This window comes from Arctopsyche grandis, chromosome 1 (genome assembly GCF_051622035.1).
Source record: "Arctopsyche grandis isolate Sample6627 chromosome 1, ASM5162203v2, whole genome shotgun sequence".
Classification (NCBI taxonomy): Eukaryota; Metazoa; Arthropoda; class Insecta; order Trichoptera; family Hydropsychidae; genus Arctopsyche; species Arctopsyche grandis.
The window spans coordinates 35,977,805-36,002,324 of NC_135355.1; the positions used below are offsets into that span (position 1 = coordinate 35,977,805).

The 24,520-nt window shown below is 33.0% G+C and overlaps 1 protein-coding gene across 1 annotated transcript in view; it reads right to left on the reverse strand.

The window, feature by feature from the left end:
* Nucleotides 1-24,520, reverse strand: part of LOC143914384 (acetylcholine receptor subunit alpha-like) — a 220,890-nt gene that overhangs the window by 30,227 nt on the left and 166,143 nt on the right. Inside the window, exon 7 of the mRNA XM_077434587.1 lies at nt 10,404-10,540. Within this exon, the coding sequence (XP_077290713.1) occupies nt 10,404-10,540 (137 nt within the window). The remainder of the gene's footprint in view (nt 1-10,403; nt 10,541-24,520) is intronic.

Sequence of the window (24,520 nt, forward strand, 5' to 3'; positions counted from 1 at the left end):
AAAGAGGGTGCCTATAAAGGGAGGTACAATTTCCAGTCAACTTAAAAATTTACTTCGTATCGATAAGCAATTTAGTAACCGATACTAAGTTTCAGTTCGATAGGACTAACGGTGTTCAAAAAGTCCCCAAAATACACAGACATACATACTAAAACACACACATTTGTTTTCAAGATTATGAAAACGTGATCAGTGATCGATTCCAAGTTCAGATCAGTCAAAATCTCGACTTTGAATTTTCGCATGATCCCAAAACTTCATCTACTGTTACTACGTACAAATTTAAATAGAGTAAAAATACAAAAAAAGATACATAAGAATGAAAAGAAAAAAGCCAAATAAGAAAAATAGGATTAAAAAAACGAATGAAAAATAGCACAAAAATGTCAAATTAACAATATGTTTTCCATAAAATATATAAGAACCAGCCGTAAATAAAAAGCATCCCCACGAGGGCCAAATGCAAAAAAGAAGATGATCAAAATTCCACTCACACATCACACCCAATTATGAAAATAATGATGAGCGCAGGCTACCAGATAAATAAATTAAAACATTCTCTAATAACTTACACTAAGGCGAAAAATTTCACATTCAGGCTTGACAGCATTAATTTCGTAAATAAGTAAAATAGCTCTTTGAATAGGATAAAGAACGAAGGAAATAATATTTCTGTCCAATTTCATGTATGCTTTTGGCAAATGTAATAAACTTAAAATAAACTATTCTAAAATCCTGAAAACTTTCTATCAATCTGATATGTGAAAATAGTATGAAGATCACTATCAAATTATTTGATTCGGTTTAAAATAACTTAATTTAAACCAATAAGTTAATTTTGCCAAAAAACTTATCCGTATATCTATGATTAAAAACCAAAACTTACCTTAACCTATAACCTTTTTCATTAAAATAAATACATATGTATAAGTACAATTAAATTAAATGATCCCAAATTAATGAAATCTGAAACATTTTTAAAAGAGTTCATTTTACATATACATATATAAAAGGCTGTCCCAAGCATATATGTATGTACATATCTTTCAATTATTATTTACTTACAGACATTCGATTTTAAGTGCCGTTTTTCTGTTCAAAACTCAAATTTTAACTTCCACACATGTATGTAGATACATATATACGTGCATACATATATTCAAATATTGGATCATTTTGCCAAAAGCAGTCACACACACATATTTTATATACATATATATATATATATATATATATATATATATATATATATATATATATATATATATATATATATATATATATATATATATATATATATATATATATATATATATAGCAGTATGGCTTAATGGTAGCGTGTATGTTTAACACGCTACCATTAGATTCGGACTATTTTTGACTCCAAATCGATCGTTTCTTATCAGAGTTTGCCAATTGTATCTGATCATTGTTGAAACGGTTCCTCGAAATTGGCAAAAAATTATCTTTCCTGTTGTCACAAATCTTCTGTATTTATTGTGTGTATAATTTGTAAAAATTATGTACAAAATCTAAATCCATAGATGTCTCAATGGATTAATTCTGTAATTAATTGTTATTTCGTGTTTTTCAGCTTCTGGAAATACATTGATTTATTTAATACTAAAATGCTGCATTGTTTGTAATTAATTGTCCAGGAAGGCGCATTGGGGTCTTCCTGACAAGCCTTCCTGGTATACATATATGTATCTACGTAAAAATAAAATAAAAATTAATATCAGGTAAATCCCAATGCGCCTTCCTGGCCAATTATAAACACAGATATATGATTTTTATACGAATCCGAGATACTGAAAATTCAAAAATTGCGAGAAATGGGTATAGGTTGCCAATTTGTTGGAACAATTTCAATGAAAATCAGATAAATTGGCAAATTCTGATAGAAAACAATCGACCTGGTCTCTGGCCAGTCACAAACCACGGTCTGGCCAGCAGCAAGTGTGGGACTCGAACCCGTGACCACTATGTTCGACAGCATATATGCTAACCACTAAATAGTCCATCCTGCTGGTTAAGGATGTATTAATTATGTATTAACTTTCTCGCATTCAGTATGATGTACATATAAAGTAAATAACAAATTGAACACTTACATATATAAACCTATACAATGTAAATTGTCAACAACCTACCGTATTATTACAATTTAAACACACTTTCACGCTTTCCACGCATAATAAGATTATACTTAGTATTGTATATTACAATAGTCATTATTAAATTATAACCAGCCTGGGCAACCGTGTCACCAAAAGCCACATGTGGCGAATTGATCATGAAAGTGTGGCGAGTTTAATGATAAAATGTAACAACATTTATATAATTTCGCATCAGTACCAGACAAACATTGCTTACTTTGTTTTCAAATACATATATTTTTACTTTATCTCTGTACGTAGTAACAATATATGAAGTTTTGTGTTAGTCCTATCACACTGAAACTTAATATCGGTTACTAAAATTCTTATCGACGCGATGTAAATTTTTTTCAAATTTTTAAGTTGACTGGAAATGGTACCTCCTTTTATATGTAGGTGTCCTCTTTTATTTAAGTTTTTTAATTCAAATATCTCCCAAACCACTTAATTAATCAGACTAATTTTTTTTTACATGTAATAGAAATTATAAATTTTATACCGTAATATTTTTTGAATATTTTTACTTGAACCTGCTTAGAACTTTTACTCTAGAGAATCGAGGTTTTGTATATTTTTCTAAGAAACCTTTTGGTTTATTGAACTGAAATTTCATATCTAAAAGTATAAGCTTAATACCAAGTTATATATAAAACTTGGTAAGCATCCGTCAATGGAAGTGGCAGTTTACTCTTGTTCGATATTTCTTCCACTATTTTTTTCGACCCCTTAAACATATATACTCTTCACGAAAAAAATCAAGTATAATTCTTGTATCAATGTGATGAAAATTAAAAAAAAATCACTATATTTAATAAAACGAAAGTGGAATTTTCTGCTCCTAGAAAAGTCAAAAATGTTGTAACCACTACTATGTGCACACCCCTGAACGTATCAAGCTGAAAATTTATATTTGTATTTTTTATCTACTAACTTAGAGTTGATAAGGTTTTGGTCAGAATTCGTAAACCGGAAGTAGTATTTTTTTTAAACAATATTTCATTATTTTATTTTGATCTTTCAAATTATTTTTATTTTCTTGATATATAATGTGTATATTACTGATAATGATTGTAAGTAATTAAAAAAATTTGAACAAAATCCGACAAACGGAAGTAGAACTTTTAGAAGTTTCCATATATTTGCGCTCAATTTATATCGAAAATGCTGTCATAGCTATTAGTATTTCATAATGATCCCGTATGTGTGAATGTGTCTGTTTGGTTCAATATCGAATTTTGTTTTGTAACCTTTTTATATTCCTCAAATACATATGTAGATAATGTCATGGGTTAGTCACATCCGAATTTTTTTAAATAAAATAAATAACAACTGAAAAATTGCTATTGCAGATTTATTATCTTCGGAGTTTGAAGGTTATTCTAGATAAAAATAAATATGTGAAATTTTTATTTAAATTAATACTCCCCCTCTGATCTGCCAAAATCATATGAGGCTTTTACGAGTAGGTACATCTGCAAACGAATCGAAAATTTCCGCAATGTCCGCACCGCATATGACGTCCGGTTTGAAAACATTTCGCCAAAGTAATTTCCTTTCGAGTAATTCTGTTTTTGATGAAATAATTTCACTGTCTGTTGCATTTTATAAAGCTCCGAAGAAGTGTATGTTTGTATTTTCCACGTGAATTCGTTCTACATAAATCGTACTCAAGTATACAAAGGAACTTTCCTATTTGTTTTGTTTTCTCATGGCACTTGTATTTGAGCGTACATAAACATTATAATACAATACATACGAAGAGTGAAATTTTATCAAAACCACCTCGATTTAACCACATATTTAATATATTTAGTATATTATATAAATCTGAACACGCATAATGAACCTAATCCTTATCAGTAAATTTATGACATCCGCAAAATCGCGAATATTTTGGTCTAATATTAAGCATTATATATTTAACACTTATTAAATTTAAATAAATTATATACTTAAAATTGGTTCGGTGGTTGCGTTTATGTTTAGCACCGACAGGTTACCGGGTTCGATCCCGTGTTAATATTTAATGCTGCTATTTAGACTCGGATATTAGTGACTACAAGTCGATAGTTTCCTATTGGCCAATTTATCTGATTTCATTATTGAAACGATTCCTCCGTCAAATTGGCAAAATCCATCCTACCCACTATGTCACAAATATCAGAATTTGGTTTAAGTACAATATGTAAAAATTTATGTCTAAATCCATTGATGTTTTCCTCTCGAAATACTGCGATTTATTTTATTTTATTTTATTTTTTATTGTTACAATCAATATACACTCGTCATTACAGATCGCTCCAATGCGACGAGTGTACGATAACGGTCAGAAATACAATAATACATTTACAATCAGAATACATAGCATATAACAATTAATCAGTATAGAAATAATAATCATAGAGACTAAATAATAATCATAGATCTGTGGATTATTTTTAGATTTTTGTATACAATTATTATTACAATTTTTATACATATAATAAACACGAAACTATAGAGATGTCTATAGATATCTATAGATTTCAGATTACTGTGCATAATTTTTACAAATTATACACACAGATTTTGTGACAACAGGAAATGATCTAATACCAATTTTCAGGAACCGTTTCAACAATGATCAGATAAAATTGGCAAACTCTGATAGAGAAACGATCGATTTGGAGTCACAAAACCCCCAAACCTAACCAGCAGTTTGACGAGGACTCGAACCTTCGACCTCAGTGGTGCTAAATATATACGCTATCATTAAGCCAAACTTTATGTAATAAAGATGCTGCAATATTAGTAATTAATTTTCTAGGAAGGCGCATTGGGGTTTAGATATATACATATATCTATACGAAAAGTTCTGAATAAGATTTGGGCCTTCGATTAACCTTTGAAGGACGGAGCGTCGAGATCGAACGAGTGTCCCGAACCGGGGTCGAGTAAGACCCCAGTATTATTTAATCAAAATACAGGTTTTCTCAATACAAATGGGTTCAATATATATCTTATAAATCATTTTATACATCAACATAAAAATAGTTTTAGTCCTATAGCATGTTTTTGACAATTTTTGTATTAAAAAATAACGACTAACATCGACATGCAAACGTACATAGGTAAGGCCAACAGGTAACTGTATGACTCAGTAACCACGTGCCAAAAGCGACGAAAACAACAGCTTACGAAAATATAGCTGTCTCTTTCTCTCGCATTGATTCATCGATCAACAAGAATATGCAAGTGAACAGTCAAAAACATGACTTATCGCTACCGCCTTTAAGTCATATATACTTTGGAACGTAGAAATGTATAAATGTATTTTATTACGATGTAACCCTTTTCTGAATCATACAAAATCTATTAAAATAAATTTCTTGTAATTCATTCTAGGAATATAAGAAATATAGGGTGTATTGCTTTGAAAACCATGTAGCTATTACGAAAAACGTAAAAATTGGGGCACTTGCATACCCCACTTCGGTGAGGGAGGGTTAAAAAAAACGGACACCTCCTGACATATCAACCATAATTCGATTATAATACTTTTTCGATTGTTTGCGGTGAAATTCAATCTCATGCAAAATTCGAAGCACGTATTGAGTTTTTAATAAATTTCTCGATAGGTATATACATAAGTTCGTATTGAATATTGTCCTTTGAAAATACGCACAGGAATGAATCGCTAGCACGAAATCAGAAAAGTTTTTCTCCAGCGAAAGACAAATGACACTCGAACCGAAAAGACTACATTTAACTTTGAATCCACGGTAAAAAGTTGAACAAAGCCAACCGGAGATTCGAACCGTTCGACGTAATGAAGCCACAGCAACAGTTCCCGCGGGAACGTCTAATCGCACCCCCTCCCCTCGGAAAACCGCACTCCAAATTTTCCCGGAAAAGTCAGACGGCCGTGACGACGCCGTTTATCTATGATTTTCCAATTTTTTTCGAACTCTGTTTCCCCCCTTTTCGCATGTTTTTTTTTCGAGCTTAAACGTAATGAAGAATCAGGAAGTCTGTCAGAAGCAGCGGCTCTTCGTAATAAATTCGCGGCAGTCTGGCAGTAAAAATAATTAAGTGCCACGTTTGGCCTTAGGCTCCTGCTTTGTGAATCCCCTTTTTTCCCTACCGCCGTGAACTTAAACCCTAAGGCTCTAAGAGACCAACTAAAGCGAAATTTTTCGTTAATTAAAATTACCAGGACAAACCGAAAGCTCTTTGAAAACTTTGAAAGTTTGCACTTCAACGTGATGGAAGTCTGTTTTAGTATTTTTTTATTTGAATTATTCCTTCCAAATTTTCCAAATTGAGACCTTGGCGTATACCTAACAATTCAACACAGCAAAATACGTCGTGTCGTATTCATGCAAAATATACACGTATGTAGTTTGAATTCAAAATGAACTACATTTATCCTTGGATATTGTAGGCGATACTCATACTTACTTAGAATTGCTTGAGGAAATAAAATTTAAAAATGCCTTCGAAAGATTTTTTACATACATACATACATATATCGGTATTTCAAAAAGCATATCAAATTTGGTGGCCTTATGTTGAAACCTGTGGATTTTTAATACAATACATATTTATTTTATTTATATATGCGCCTTCCAATGCGCCTTCCTGGACAATTAATTACAAACAATGTTGCAATTTATTAAAACATAAATCACTGTATTTCCAGAAGCTGAAGCACACGAAATAACAATTAATTAATTAATTATCCACAGAATTAATCCATTGAGACATCTATGTATTCAGATTTTGTACATATTTTTTTCAAATTATACACACAATAAATACAGAAGATTTGTGACAGCAGGAAAGATGTTTTTTTGCCAATTTTGAGGAACCGTTTCAACAATGATCAGATAAAATTGACAAACTCTGATAAGAAACGATCGATTTGGAGTCACAAATACCCCCAAATCTAACCTGCAGTATGGCGGATTGAACCCACTGATCACATGGTGCTAAACATACACGCTACCATTAAGCCAAACTTCTGGCTAATATATAACATATATAACCAGCAGCGTGGACTAGTGGATAGCATATTACGCTTTCGAGCAGAGTGGTCACGGTTCGATTCTCGATAGTAGCTGCCGGCCAGATCTTGGTTTGTGACTCCAAGTCGATCGTTTCCCATCAGAGTTTGATTAATTTTTCTGATTTTCATTGAAACGGCTACTGTAAAATTTCCAATCTCTCTTGCAAATCTCAAGTTATTCAGCGTCTTGAGGTTCACCGAATTTTATAATAAAATACTGCAAAAATGTCTCTATACTGATGATGTACATACATATGTACGTATGATGCTTTTATTGATCGTATTGTATCGTTATTAGTACACTCGTCACTTTGTAGCGATCTGTAAAGGTGAGTGTATGTACATGTTCAATGTAAATTAAAAATAAAATATGTACTGTTACGTATCCCGTGACGCTATAGCGTGCTTTGATATTATTTTAAATAATTCAATCCAAAAACTTAATAAAAAAAAGTTTTTTAAAAACATACCTCTTCTATAATTTGTATATAAAATTATTATTTTGAATAAACACACCAATACTTTTTTTAACTATCGCCATCTATGTTTAAAACTAACAAACAAACGTCAACCGTAAACGTCAAATAGAATGTCGGCGGGCAAATTACAAACGCGTCTTACACGATATATTTGCACCATCGTAATGGCGGAGGCTCCATTTACTTATATTGATGACCAAAATGAGCAATATGGCAAAGTATGAAAACGATCGGATAAAAGATAAAAATGACCACTAACACGAAAGCCATGTGAAACGTAAAGGAGGTATGTAATAAATACATGAATCGTACATGGGGAATATAAAATTATAAAAGTGGTGGGACAAACTTAATGGATTTGTATAAGATAAACACTGACATAATCTGATTCAGTATTTAAACCGTGCCTGAGGTACGACACGACTATCAGTCACAACATCAGACTCCATCAACGTGGTAAAATCATAAATAACATCATAAAATCCAGACCGAGAAAATCAGCGCAGTAAATTTTAAACAGTTCTACGCATCTCTTAAAGTTCCTCGTTATAATATTAAAGTGTTATTAGAATATATTAGTGAAAATTAAAATTGTATATTTTTGTATTGTATATTTTTAATATGTATATTTTGAAATAAAATATAAGGTCCTAAAGAATCTATTTTATTCAGAACTTTAAAACTTTCAATATAAATAAATAAAACAACGATATATTGATCGTCATTCTAATCAACGTTTTTATTAATAAAAACAACCCCTGAATCGTGACTGTACATATGTTTGTAGGTTTTTTTCATAATTAAACGGTATATACAAAATAAGACACATCATTATTTAGTATGCAACCTTTATATATGTACATATGATTAACATGCAAAACACACTTTGCTAAGCCATAAACTAACATGACCATAAATTTGTTTTACTTAAGCGTAAATTTTCAATTAATTATCTATTACTATATAATTCACCAATTAATTACGCAGATGAAACCTGCTCCAAAGTACTCGAAAGTTTTCGAGACCCTTTTGAAATCCGGCCCTTGAGGGCTGGATCTGTAAATAGTTCAGACCAGACAGTTGGGCAATCTCGTCAATTTCTTCATATTTTCAAATCGAAAAATGAGAATTTAAGTGATATTTGTAATTAAACCAGATAGTGTTATCACAAAAAGTGTTTTAGTGTTCGTGACGAGTAATTTTTTTTCAGCAAATAATATTTTTTACATAAGTATATAGATATAATATTTATATGCCACTGTGATTTGTATTTTACAAACTTTTAATAGCTTCACTCTGTTAGTTCCACGAAATTTCTGCCGTTAACAAAGTTTGATCTGGTTTTGAACCACTTCTACTCTTTAGATCGCTTTGATATTTTACCGACATAGTGGGTTAGTTAACATTACAGTGAGCTAATTTTTCTATCATGAAACTAGATTAGTTAAATCATTAACGAATTCATTGAAAATTACATTGGAATCTTGTGTCAAATCGAAGCTACCCAAACGCGGTTTTCTACTACCCAACTCAATGAAACAATGCTAAAAGTTACTTATTTCATGTAAACTTAGTATAAAAAGCTTTTATACTTTCTCATATACGTTTTAATTCATTTACATATGGATTTAATGCAAATATCATAAAGTTCAATAAAATATCCTCAGAAATCAAGTCGATATACATACATATCAGTGACGTGCTGTCATTGGACTAACGAGACTGGGATAGTCCCCCAAAAACTTTTATCTAAAATTTAAAAATATCAGCAATGCAATTACAATAAATTCAAATCGTTGTCTATATTGATATTGTCCACTCGGAGTAGTGAAGTTCATAAACCGGAATCGACCCTACCTGAAGTCGTGGATTGCGTATCACGACATAAGATCCAATGATATAAGATCCAACGACAAAGGTACCACGAAAGAAGATCCACCCGTTAGAATGTCTACCTGATAAGTGATCCAGACGATAAAAAACCCAGATGATAAAACGTCCGACCGAAAATCGTCCAACCGGTTAAAGGTCCGTTCCAGCCACAAAAATTCCGAAAACAAAATATAAAAAAAATAATAATGGTTGATAAAACGCTCCATATCTATAATAAATCGGACAATTTGACTCGATATTCGATTGAATACTCGATGCTTGTTGTTGTTAAAATAGCATATTTACACGGAACTTCTTGAATACAATTATGACAAAGGAGCCGGCTCACGAAATGATTTCCTCAGGACAAATCAGTGTGGAGCTGACTTTGGATTATTGCATTCTCGATTGATTGTTCGACAAATCAGTCAAGATTAAGTTTTGAAGACAAACAAGTTTTTTTTAAACAAGGTAGGTTACTAAGAATATTTATTTTACCACAAAAATGAAAAAAATATACATATAACTTTTATATGTAGATATGTACAATCTCTCGTAGGTTCTATCGTGATGTCTCTAGCTACGACAAATTTCTTAAATAGAGACCCTACGACACATCGATAACCATATTTACATATGTAGACCTGCATTCAAGAAGATTTAGAACAAAGCAAATGGGACAAATACACAAGTAATGAAATGTACATTTAGTTAGAGATGACGTTTGACGTCATGTGCGAATACATACATACATATTTCTATGAAAAAAAATTTATGCGATTCAAAATCATCATACATAGATTGCATTTAATGATAAAATGAATAATAAAAACAATTCAAACTCACCTAAATGTGTCCAATATCATTGTGAAAAGCACAAATTTCCCTAAGAGCGGTACGACCAGCGAAGTCGGAGGAATAATTTCTGCTAACAGCAAGAAGAACACAGTCAGTGACAGCAGGATGGAGATGGATAAGCTCACCTGAAAAAAATAATAATGATCTAGTCATCCATAGGAATTCTGCGAAAACATCTGCCTAATTGCCGAGCAAGTGTGCGAGTGTAATCCTTACGCCATATGCACGCGCACGCATTCCCGATAAATTACGCGCAAATTATTCCGATCCCGGGAAAATTACACTAATTTAAATAAATCGCGCATTAATTATCTACATATGTTCATATGATACAGAGGAGGAGACACGAGGAGACATTATCCCATATATCCGGTGTAAGATTTTGAGCGTTCGCTTGTCTTCTCGAGCCCTCAAAGCACTGCCCATTTGTATGATTAATTTTAATATATGCGCATCAGTTAAATCGGTGATTATTATATTTGACGAATCCTATTGCTCCGTATGTCTGCTATTTTTTAATTAATATTTTTTTCGCTCGCTTCATAATAGAGGAGGATTTTCGTTCCGATCTAATCTGTGTCTCTCGTTCATCCCCTTCTTTACTTATTAAATATGAACGTCGCTATTCCAGGGCCGTGCCAGGAATTTAAGCGACGTGACAGCCGACTCGAATGCCTAAATTGAAATGAGAAAGCGTTTACTAAACACTGCTTTATTATTCGCGTTGATTAACCAACTTCCGGGAACAATTCGAGTTGCACAGTAGTCTTGAAAAAGGAATAAGTTTCTATATTGGATTGTTTTAATTCATAATTCAAAGCTAAATGGCTATTTTTTCAAAATTTATTAACTACATACTACATACATACATATATACTAGATTTTATTTTATTACATTTTATACCAAAAGGCCTTCAGTAACCGATACGAAGTTTCAGTTCGATAGGAGGAACGGTGTTCAAAAAATCCCCAAAATACAAACACACACACTTTTTCTAGATCATGAAAATGTGATCAGTGTTCGATTCTGATTTCGAATCAGTCAAAATTTCTAGTTAGAATTTCTGCACGATCGCAAAACTTCATCTATTGTTACTACGTACATAGATAAAGTAAAAATCATGCCAAGTGAATCGCTAAGCTTAATGTTACGACCATAAGTGCTTGAAAAAATATTTATTTATTACTCCGGTTATTTATTCATCAATTCCGTTCATCTTTTTAATCAAACGCATTGAATCCTAATCGAATCCCTTCTTAAACCACTCGTTAAGATATCAACGAGCGTAATATTAGTACATATATAGTAGGCGAATATGATAAGAATTGGCATTTCCATTAACATTTTCTCGTTCCGGAAAAAATACGAAATTGCGGAAATGAAATAAGCTTATATCTAGTGGTGGATCTCACTCAATCTTGATACGACGGTAACACAAAGGGACTCTCCTCGCCGAGGGTTCCTTTGAAAACGACCAGAGTAAGCAGGATGTATAATATATGATGCAAATTTTACACAGGGTGTCCAGTCCATCAACCCTCGGGCAAAATGCAACCAACCCCTCCCGTAGATATGAGCCGATTATTACGAAAAAGCATCGACGAGAGTTTCATTGTGCCTGCGGATTCGTGAAGTTTTTCCTGGCGAATAAAACGATTAGTTTGGAACTTTTGCGAGCAATCGAACTGTATACAACTTTCAAAGTTGAAAGATTCGAGAAACAGAGAGAAATCTTGGAATGCTCCTTTAGAAAGTAAATCACTCTCAGGGCGCATATAAAATTTCGAAAACTTTCTGTACACACTGGTGGTTAGAAAAATGTCTTTCTGATTTTCAAAATCTTTTATGCTTTAATCAAACTGTATTTTTATTTGACACGTAATTATCTCACGATTCGCAATAGTAAAAGGAGCATCATATCTAATTATTGCAATACTTGAATACCGGTTTTCCGGTAAATCGCCAAAATTTCGCCATCTGGAAAATAACAGTATTTTCCGGAAACTATTATATCGCGAATTAAGTACATATGAATAGTCATATTATTGCATAATATTACAATAAAAATCGATGAAAATGGCGTATTATTATTAAAAATGGCGTATTAAAATAGATATAAATGGCGTATTAGGTTGTCTGGAATTTATTTATATGTATTTTTAGTATTAAATGTGGCAATTTTAAAATGATAAATTCACTGGCAATTCAGACGAACCAAATCAAAATAAATGCGATTTTTCAATTATGATCCAAACTTTCAAATGGTCATAAAATTTAAATAAATTGGTTTAAATAAAAATTTACTTTTATTTTTAACTATTTACGATTCAATATAGATTGAGTTACCACATACAGTTATGGAATTCTCGAAAAAAGTTTTTATTTACCGGTAAATACCGGTATACCGGTAGTAGGAGAAATCTTTTACCTTTTACCATTTACCTTTTTTTCAATGGTAAATTGCAATCCTTAATCATATATCATTTTTTTTTCTCTTTTATATGTAGAATTTATCAAACCAAACTTACAAAATTGTTTATTTCAATTTAATGACAGCTTCGTGGATAAAAACACTATACTCGTACTTTTAAATATCGTAAAGCAAATGAAGTAATATATAGTCAAAACAAAAGATTGCTCATTGGAAGAATTTCATATAGAGATTTTTTTCACAAGAGAATAGATTCAATACGATTTTTTTAAATTTAATATATGTATGTATGTTGAATATTGTAGAAAAATATCATTGAATAATTTAAAAAGTATAAACAATTAAAATCGTAAAAATTATAATGGAAAAATAATTTTTTTACAATTGTTAAGAGATCAAGCACATATTACTTCTCACCGTGCGCCTACCGGTGGGAGCTTTAGCTAGGTTCGACATCGCCACGCGCCTGCCCTTGAGCACAGAGGTGCTACATTTAAAATTAAATTTACTTACTTTGCATCGAGGTCTATGAACAGTTTTTACAACTAATGAAATTGAAAAAAAAATGTTTTCTTTTACTTTTTTATATACTTGGAAAAAAATTATGCGCTGAAATGAAGTATTTGAAATTTTGTACGTTTTTATATACATTTTGATCATTTGACAAGATTTTTCATTTAAATTTACTGTTAATTTAAAACCTGTTTTATTCACAATACTAAAAATTGTAAATAAAACAGTTCACAATATTGACAAAATTTGTATTTGATGGCTAGGTAGATGAAACACGAACTTCGAACGAAATTCAATTTCATTTGAGAAGGTAGCTTGTAATGAAAAGAATTTTAGGTGTTCATTAAAAAAATACAGGCATCAAAATTTAACCGACTTGATTAGGCTAACGTCGGGCCAATAATGATAATAATAATAATTTTCAATTTTCACCGTGAAAATTCAACGGTAACCGCGAGTAGAGCGTTGAAAATTTTCAACCCCCATAAAGCGACAAACCTGACGTCGCCTTAATTAAAAATTTGACATTATCACGACGATGATCGTTTTTAATTAAAAAAAATCCTTTTTTTTTGGAAGGACAATCGTTCAATCATAGCGGAAAAATTCCACAATTTCCTCATAATGTATACTGCGCTACAGTCCTCAATCTATTTAGTGGTTTGTGTATTGATAAACTGCAGAAAGTGCAGAATAGAGCAATGCGTGCAATTTTGAATGTGAGGAAAAGTAAGAATGTAAGAAGTATGTTAGATGAATTGAAATGGTTGGACATTAGAAATAGTCTTAAAGTAAGCACTTTAAAGTTTATATATAAGCTAGAAAAGAATCTATTACCCAAATATTTTAATAATCATAAAGTTAGGAATAGAGATATACATAATTATAAAACGAGAAATAGGAATAAATTAATTATAGGTAGAGTTAAGAAAGCTAAAACTGCAGAAGGTGTTTTTCACAGAGGTGTTCAAATGTATAATGCTCTTCCTGAAGGCATTAGAAGTTCTAATAACATTGCTGCTTTCTTGAAGGGTGTTAATGAATACCTTTGTGGAAGATGATTTATAATTTTTTGTTGTTATTTTGTTATTTTTTATTGTATGTATTAGCAGTTTTGCTATTTGAATAAATAAATAAAAAATAAATAAAATAAAATAAAAAATCTTTTGAACGTCAGTGCCACTTTTCAACCTATTTGCTGACAATTCTCTCTTATTCATGTATATATTTTTACAATGTGTAAACAATAAAACAAAATTATATGATTAAAACCTATAAAATTTATAAATTTTCGCTGTCACCATTAACAGGTGGGAAGTTTTTAAGGAAAATTCACCATCAGTTCCTTTAAACAGATTGTGCACTGCTTGTTGGTCGTCCAGATTAAACTATTAATGCACTTCGATATATGTATATATGTAGGTACATATACCGATACGTAAAAAAGTTAAAAATTATTAATTTGGAAAGTTATTTTAAGTAAATAATATGAATATATAGGGGGGGGGGCGCCTTAAAATATTTTGCGGGGGGGGCACCAGGAATTCACGCTGCACCACTGTTTATGCATGTTTCACTATTGAATTTTGTTTTTCATACTTATTGTATTCCTCAAATACATACATAGATAAAGTCGTGGGTTGGTCACATCGGAATTTTTTCCTATGCGGTCTTTTCGTGTGCAGTTTAATCCAACGAATGTTGTTTGGAGACACGCGCATTTATTTATCCCTCGGTTGTATGGTCGAATTATCACGTACTCCAACAACCACAGACCGGCATCTGCATTTGACGCATACCTACTATATACATTTCCGAATTGAAAAATACCGAATCGGTTATGCCTGAAGCCGTTCCGGAGGCCATCGATCCCCTATTCGAAATTTATGAGCTTCTTCCGTTTCTCTTTGTGGCGACGACACCGCAAACTATACTCGAAAGGCTAGCGGCCCATATCTCCAAACTATCTCCGTCGACTTCCATGAAAAGGATCTCCTCATATATTTATTATCCTGCAGCGGGGATCGTCAACATTTTTCTCCCCACTTAAGCAGTCATCTCGCGACTTAGCCCGAAGGCTGTGTGTGTCTTCTTGGGAAATTTATTTTCAACCGATACACACACACACAGCTCGCAGTGTACAATCTGTGAAAAATGGCCTTACTATGTGCCGCTTATTCACATTATGACATTTTCATTTTTCCCCGAACAAAATGTACTATCCATCATTGCGTACATAATAGAGTTCTTTCAACTAAATTTTGAGAATCAATATCATATATATATGTAGATTATATGGAAACAGGCATTGATTTGAAGTATCTGTAATTTTTTTAGAATTTATCAGACAATTTTTATTGCCTCTAACGGTAATCTTATTTTTTTTTCTACATTTTTTTATACCAGGAAGGCCTTACAGGTAAACCCCAGTGCGCCTTCCTGGCCAATTACAAACAATACAGCATTTTTAATTTACAAGTCACTGAATTACGAGACACTGAAAACTCGCAAATTAACGAGACATCTATGAATTGTACATACATTTTATTGTACATTAATCATACTCAAATAGTGGTGACGTAGTAGGTAGGAAGGATTTTTAGCCAATTTTTAATCGGAAACCGTTTCAACAATGAAATAAGAAAGAATTAGCAAACTCTGATAGGAAACGATCGACCTGGAGTCACAAATATCCAGGTCTGACTAGAATACTCTGAAAAATTCATTTTCATTCAGGGATTGAACCCGGCACCTTCTTGTCGCTAAGCAGAAGCTTAACGACCGAGCTATGCTGCTGGCTAATATATATAGAAGAGCCTTGTAAAAAGTACGATGTCTTGTTTCATATTTTCTAACCCTTTGAGTTCTGACATCTTTTCTATTGAAAGTCCAATTCAGAAAAATTATTTTCAATCGAGGTCAGCTCATGGGATCGAACCCGGCGCCTCTCGACGCTAAGCAGAAGCTTAACGACCGAGCTATGCTGCTAAATTGAGAAGTCAAATCAATACGAACTTCAGTCGCTAAAAAAATAAATCAGTAAATTAAAGTGTTTTTTATGACTACATAAATATAAATATTTAGGGAAAAATATAAGAAGTGATAAATAAAACTTTTCAATTATAAAACATCATATGCAATGTTTACTTTGGTAAAAACATTAAAATAAACTATTGATTTTGTTTAGTTTTAAAGGTAGATAAAATTTTTCGACCCAACTATTTGAATATGTAATTTGAAGAATGCAACGACTTCAGCGCGCGGGATTTAAGTGCTCCCGACATTAGCGCGCTGAATTAAGGACACCGACGCTAGCGCTCAAATTATTGTTTTTTATATTCGATAAAAAAGAACAATAAATTCATACATGAAAAAGGAACCATTAAAAATAATAAGTAATAAGACCCACCATTTTCCAAAAGCCATATTTTTTTAACCCTTTGCCCGTGGATGACCGTTATAGACGTCATGCGTAAAATTCCAGTAATCAGAATGGCGTGATTCACCGTGTAGAGAAGATTTAATATAAAAAAAACATCAGGTGTTAATTGGCATATTTGGTCACTATAAATCTTACAATGTGTATTTATGGTCGATAACTCGAATTACAAATTCGCTAAAAAGGTATCGCGAAAGTTGCCACGAGTAAAGGGTTAAAAACAATATAAAGTGTAAAACTGAAGATGTCGGGATTACACTTACCGTACAGTACCTGCCCGAAATTTAGAAATATAATATGATTATAATAATGCGTTTACACAGCTTTTCCGAGATTCTGGAAATATGGAATTAAAAGAAGTGATAACAATTTGTGAATTAAGTTAAACAGAAATCGTTTTTTTGGAACTGAAAAGTGGTATTCCGCTACTTTCAAATATAACGGCTATATGCATACGTTGTTATTTACATACCTCGTTCATCAATGTATGTAATTCTGTAAAGGGATAGTCAGATAAGATAGGAGCGCCGGACATTGCCCAATCCAGGAATGCCGGACTTTGCCCAACCCAAAAGATAAAAATCATTTATATAGATCACGATTCAATCACATAAGTTAGTCATCACCATCGAGACTCCGAGAGTGGCAGTCATTAGTATCGACCCCGCAAGTGACGGTCAGCACAGCAGCAGAACAAAGTGAACCAAAGTTAATTAGTGAAACAAAGTTATACGTATCTCATTTAAAATTCATTACCGTTCCATAATTAAATCTGTAGCTTTCAAAAATATCTACCAATAACATAAATGTAACGTTTTTATGATAATAAAGAAATCTTGGTTTGTTAAACCAAGTAATTTAATAAATATATAAACTGCATTTTGGAACATGACAACGTATAGACAGATATTTCGAATAAAAAAAATCGTTTCACCCAATAATATTGTTGCGTAGGGGTGGGTGAAGGATCCAAGTAAAAGGCCTTAGTCGTTTCATAGCATTTATTGATGATTAATAATGACATGATATCGCCTAAGTATCGCCTTATAAGGGATATATCTCTCAGGACATCTTCGAAGTCTAATCTGTTTACCTATTGTATAGTCACGTACGGATATGTCTTCCCACGACATTCGGTCCCATGGTACAGGTAAATTCTGAGAAAGGACCAATAACAGCCAACTCGGTCGCCATTGTTTAGCTTACTTGCACTTGGCCTGTCGCTAATCCTTGAAACCACTTATACCGGTCACACGGTCTCTCAGGACGCTACCCGGCCTAATCCGATCGCAATTACTCGGCGGCTCTTTTTAGCATACGTAACAATATGATATGCAAATTTTTTTATTGATTATAATAATTCGGAAAACTGGCAAACGAAATCGGTCAAAGCCATTTACATGGTGCTAAAAACACAATTGCACTACAGTTTCTTTGCCAAACATCCATAAATGATACACACAAGTCCAATTCAAACGCAATCCATATTTACTCAAACAACAAACGACGGGAAATGTACATATGTTTATTTAAAAACACAAAAAAGTGAAAGCTACACAGACACACACAATAGTAAGGTGAATTTATCTAAATTGAATAAGCGACAGATTTAGCACGGAGATTTTCCCGTGCGCGACGCGCGGCTTCCGGAAAAACGTACGGAAAATCCACCGCCAAAAGTCGAGCACGATTTTCGTTCCCATCTCACACTTCGCAAAAAAGCTCCTCGTCGACTAAATGGCCCTTGTAAAGATGTACACGACGAGCTTTTACGACACGGTCGCCGTGTAAAACTGTCGGATCATATCCGACATTCGGCCGCTCTCGCCGAATTTCGATTACCGCACATTTTCCCCGCTTCGAATTGATGGCGATTCTCTTTTACGACTTCTGCACGTATATAAAATATATATATGTATATACATAGATGATTCACACAATTGCCTGTGTGTTTTTTCATCTTTTGCTCTCATCCCAATTCATTGTATTTTATGCTGAAGGTAATTCAAATGGCCTTTGCCGAGTGAGAGGTAGGTTTACGCTCCACTATTCTGAGGGCATTCTCGCTGGATAATAGGCGAGATAAATACGAGAAAACATCTAACCGGGAGACGTAGACTCTGTTTGAGCGCCTCATTGTGCTTTAATAAAGAACTGTGAAGGCATAACGACTGGAGAGGGATATGAGCTCGCTCAAAAGATATCGAAAGTTATTAAATTATCGCCTTGTGCGAATAAAATTCGACGGAATTCGCAGCAAATACAGATATACAGAAAAGTGCTTTCACGAAACGAAATATTTGATTTCGTACAACGAGCGAAAGTAGTCTTTTTTCGGTTCATTAATCCAACACCGAAGGGTTTGTATCGATCGAATTTTCCTTTCGCGTGCTGCATCAGAAGAAAAGGGACTCTCCTGACCCATATTCAGGGCCAGCACTGATGCTGTAATATACGTTCATATATACATACATTGTAGGTACAAACATAAATAGTGTGTTGGAGAACTATCAGACTCCACCATTTTCTTTAGAAAAACTTTTGGATTATTTTTTGGAATTTCTGAAATTCTAGAATAGTTTGTCTCCACCATGGAAGTCGTCCTAAAAATGTCATGTCTCATTTCGGAGATGTTATCTGGCCTTATTTCTTCTACATCAACTTCAAATTACTCAAAAGTTGAACAATAACATCCGACTAGAATTTTCACAAATTTCCAAGATTATACTAAGGAAAATGATGTACATACGAACATGTGCATATGTGTAATATTTGACAACATGCTGAGCTTTGAGTGATAGTATAATTAAAAAAAAATGACTAGTACGATGTCATACTATGTATTATAGTTGAATTTTAATTAACTTTCAAATGAAAGTCCTCATCTTCGAGATAATAAGTATCTAATTTTTGCGACTCCACCTGCATATGGTGTCCAGTCAAAACCGCTCTGTTGATAAGCAACCCGACATTACCGCGCGGCGACAAAACCTCGAGAGACATAACCGAAAAGCAAGTCGGAATTGAAGTCATAATCGAAGTCATAATCGAAGTCGAAATCGAAATATGATATATTTTTTATTTATTTATTTATTTTTTACATATATGTTATACCAGGAAGGCCTTACAGGTAACCCCAATGCGCCTTCCTGACCAATTACAAATATTGCAGCATTTTTTATTATCATTATACAAGTAGCTTAATTACAAGACACTGAAAAACTCGCAAATTAACGAGACATCTATGAATTGTACATACATTTTATTGTACATTAATCAATCTCAAATAGTGATGACATAGTAGGTAGGAAGGATATTTAGCCAATTTTACCGGTAACCGTTTCAACAATGTAATCATAGACAATTAATCATACTACAAATATGATAAATAAGAATTAGCGAGACATCTTTGTATGTTATAGATAATAAATCTTATTCAAATAGTGGTGACATAGTGGGCAGAATTGTTTTAGCCAATTTGATGGAGGAACCACTTCAACAATGTAATTAGAGAAAATTGGCAAACTCTGATAGGAAACGATCGACCTGGAGTCACAAATATCCAGGTCTGACCAGCAGCACTACAGATATACTCAGCTCATGGGATCGAACCCGGCGCCTCTCGACGCTAAGCAGAAGCTTAACGACCGAGCTATGCTGCTGGCTAATATATTATCTGGTGCGCTTTTGTAGCCGGGAACTTTTTGCTGAGGCGGATTTGTCGGCGCGCGGCTTTGCCGCCGCGCGTTAATGCCGGAGCGGTTATGTCGGGGTACCCTTGCATATATGTACATAACAGAAAGGCCTAACAGGTAAACTCCAATGCATAAATACATAAATCGCTGAATATCAAGATTGTGAAAAACTTGAAATTAATTAAGTCATAGAGAAATCAATGGATTTATACTTGTGAATAAATTTCACTGAACATAAATCACGGAACACTTTCAACAATAAAATCAGATAAATTGGCAAATTCTGATAGGACAAGATTGACTTGGAGTCACAAATATCCAAGTCTGACAACCAGCATTAAATATTAGCACGGGATTGAACCTGGCGGACTCTCGGTGCTGGCATATGAAAAGTTTGCTAAAGTATGTACCTACATATGTATGTATATAATGAATCGTCGTCCATTGATCGCGAATGAAATTTGATTATTTCGGATGCCACTTCGTTGATAATTATTATAATATGGTTAAGTAGGTTGAATCTTCGTCCTAATTTTTTTAAGCCTTTCGGTAATTATAATTCCGAAACGGTGTTTTTCTGCCGAAAACTTTCAGAATGGTCGTGAACTTTGCTGTGGAAGTTCCGCGAAAAAAGCGCCCCTCAGACAATGGCAAAGAACGAGCAATGAACTTGATGCTAATGAAGATAAATTATGAATAATGTATAAAAGCTAGTGTTTTAGAACTCGAACCGTTCTTTCTATGAATTGTTCTTTCTTCGAGGTGGAAAAATTGTATACTTTTTTTTAGCATTCGTACAAACTCGAAATTAGTTCTTATACAATAAGAAAACATTCCTTTGTGATTTCAATTAAGCGACGTAACATTCTGATGTTGAAATAAATATTAATTTCAAATATAAATTATAAAATAAAACTGTCACTTGATTAAAAATCCGCCCTATTTTTTAAAAGACACAGCTATCACAGTTTTATTTTAATTACTAATGATTTGAGCCATACATAATGGTTGACAGACTATTGACCGAATGGACACTAGGCTGCCGGACGCTTGGCCTTAAAAACATTTAGCCGACGGTCAATTGGCCGAACGGATACTTGGCCGAACGGAAACTAGGCAGACGGACATTTGGCCGAATGAAGTTTTCATTAATCACAAATATTTTAATCTGTTTTCAGTGAATTTTGAATAATTTTGATACACAAGTGGTAGTTTGGTCAAACATCTTTCAGCCTAATGTCCGTTCGGTCAAAAGTCCGTCGGCCAAATGTCCGTTCAGCCAAAAGTCCATCGGACTAATTTCCGTTGGGTCAAGCGTCCGTTGACCTAACGTCCATTCATGTACGTACATATGTACATACATATGTACTAGTGGTGCTACCCGGCTTCGCTCGGTAAATGGAAATGAAAACCATGAAAAAAATCTTAATTTGTTTTTTTTTATTAAATTTATTTGAATCGAAAAAATATATACTATTTAACGACAGACCAATCACAAACTTCTTTGACCAATCAGGCCAATCAGAAACGACTTTGACAACAGCCAATCAGAAACGAATTACAGACGCCGTTTCGGTTTTATATATGTACAAATAAGATTACAGTACATATCTTTAAATTCTATATATTTTTAAAATACCAAAGGTTATTATCCAGAATCTTTGAAGTGATATTTTAGATACAATTGATTCAATTTAAGTCCAAATATAGGCTATAAAAGGAATAATCGCTAAACTTAAAACTGTTTAGAAATCGTCTTTAATCGAACTTTACTATAAAATAAATTGACAATACTCAAAACTATCTCAAATCTAAAGTATTTCAAAAAAGTTAAAAGTAACCCATAAATAACTTGAGTAATAAAATAAAATTAACTATTAACTATAAAATTTAAAAAAATCTCAATCCCTTTAATCTTATTAAAAAAAAATCTAATATATAATTTTGAAAGAGACCTTGTATATATGTAAATATTGTTGGTTGGGAACTTAATTTATATGACGACAAATTCAATTGGTTGAATATTACATTTTTTTCAATTCAAACAAATTTAATAACAAAAAAAAAAAATGAATACTTACTATTAGATTCGCCATGTTTAAGCTGTTTATATTACAAATACTGAGCGAAGCCGGGTAAAACAACTACTATATGAACACATGTATGAATCCATAGTATGAATCTGTAGTGAACAGAAAAATAGAATTTTATTGATATTACCTTTCGAATTTAAAATCATTTCTAATTTTAATGGAATTATTCCACTCTCATACAAATGGTTAAAAAATCCATATTTTATTTTCACGTGGGAAAAGTTTTCCCCTTGTCACGTTCAAAGTTGCGAAGAATTTCGACCAGCTCCGTAGTTCCGACGATGTTCGAGGGTCTCTCGCGGATTCTAAAAGCTACTCGTTACTTCCATCCGAAGGATGCTCGGGGGGGGGGGGAGGAGGTTGCGAGGGGGGGGGGTGGCAACCCTCCCGAGGGAATGCAAAAGCTTCCTGCGTGGGGACGTCCCAATCGGGAGAAACAAAAAAAAAATATTGAACGGATGGGGAACATCCGTTTGACACGAAATGGTTTTTAAAAGCATCCACTGAATATCAAGTGACTCTCGCGCGAGAGCCTATTCGATTTTTTTCCACGAGATTCCTCTACACATCGCTCTGCGGCACTATAAGTGCACTTGTCGCCCCATAAAAGTTTTCCCCCGGAAAATTATTATTTCATGTACATACATACTTACATGACCAACCCGTCCACTTATAACCAGTGGCGTGGTCTAGTGGTGAATGTTGAATTATCTCGTACTTGATGTTACGAGTTCGATTCCCGCTAAGTCTCGCTATTGGCCAGACCTTGGTTTGTCAAGGTCGATCGTTTCTTATCAGAATTTGCCAATTTTTATGATTTTAATTGAAACGATTCCTGTAAAATTAGCGTTTCCTTCCCAATTTTCTGTTGCGAACCTTTAGTTATTGTTATATCTTAGGTTTCGCTATATTGCTCACCATAGATGTCTCTGTGGTTGTTTATCGAATATAAAAATTCGTATTGTTACATGAAAGTTATTCATCGTTATTTATCGTATTAATACGATGTTTGTAATATCTGACCATAGATGTCAGATATTGTTTAGATTTACATGTATCTATGTAATAATTATGTGGACCAGGAAGGCGCATTTGGGGTTTACCTGTTAAGCCTTCCTGGTATATTTGTATATATGTATATAAAAATATGTATGTAAAAAATAAAGTTCGTACTTAACTTCAGAATAAAAATCTGAAAGTAATTGGAATTCAAAGGAGGAATAGGTTCATACCGAAATAAACCATATGTGGCTATCCAAAACGGCCAGTAACTCAATAACTAAAAATACTAAATATGTATATATTATAAATAAAAATCAACCGTTTATTGGGGAGAAAATATTTATTTATTTATTGAACTGATATGACTTATATATTCTTGCCCAATAGACCCACCCTCATTTTCAGATTAATACTCGTCCATACACTAATTTAATAATGTTTAATTTGTTGCCTCTTTTATCGTGGCAACAATGGTTGTTTTTTCAATAAATGGTCAGTAACTTTTACGAAAATTTAGGGAAAATAAAATGAAGTCGTCACAAAATTGCTTATTATTTTAAGTATTTTTTGAAAAATAGACAATAATAAACGAGTTGATGGTCTATAATACATATAAATTACTGATCATATATACCTAACCTTACCAGCGACATACATAGCTCAGGGTAATGTATGGCGTGTAATGCTTTCAACTGAGTGGTTATATGTTCATTTCCTGGCCAGACCTTGGATATATGTATGTATGTGACTCCATGTCGATTGTTTCCTATCAGAATTTGCCAATTTATCTGATCTCATTAAAACGATTCCACCAATTAGGAAAACCTTTCCCATCTCTTGCGAAATTCGAGTTTTTATCATCTAGAATTTATTGATATAATAAATGCTACCCATTCGGAAAATATTTGTACATCTCGAATATTAAAGTATT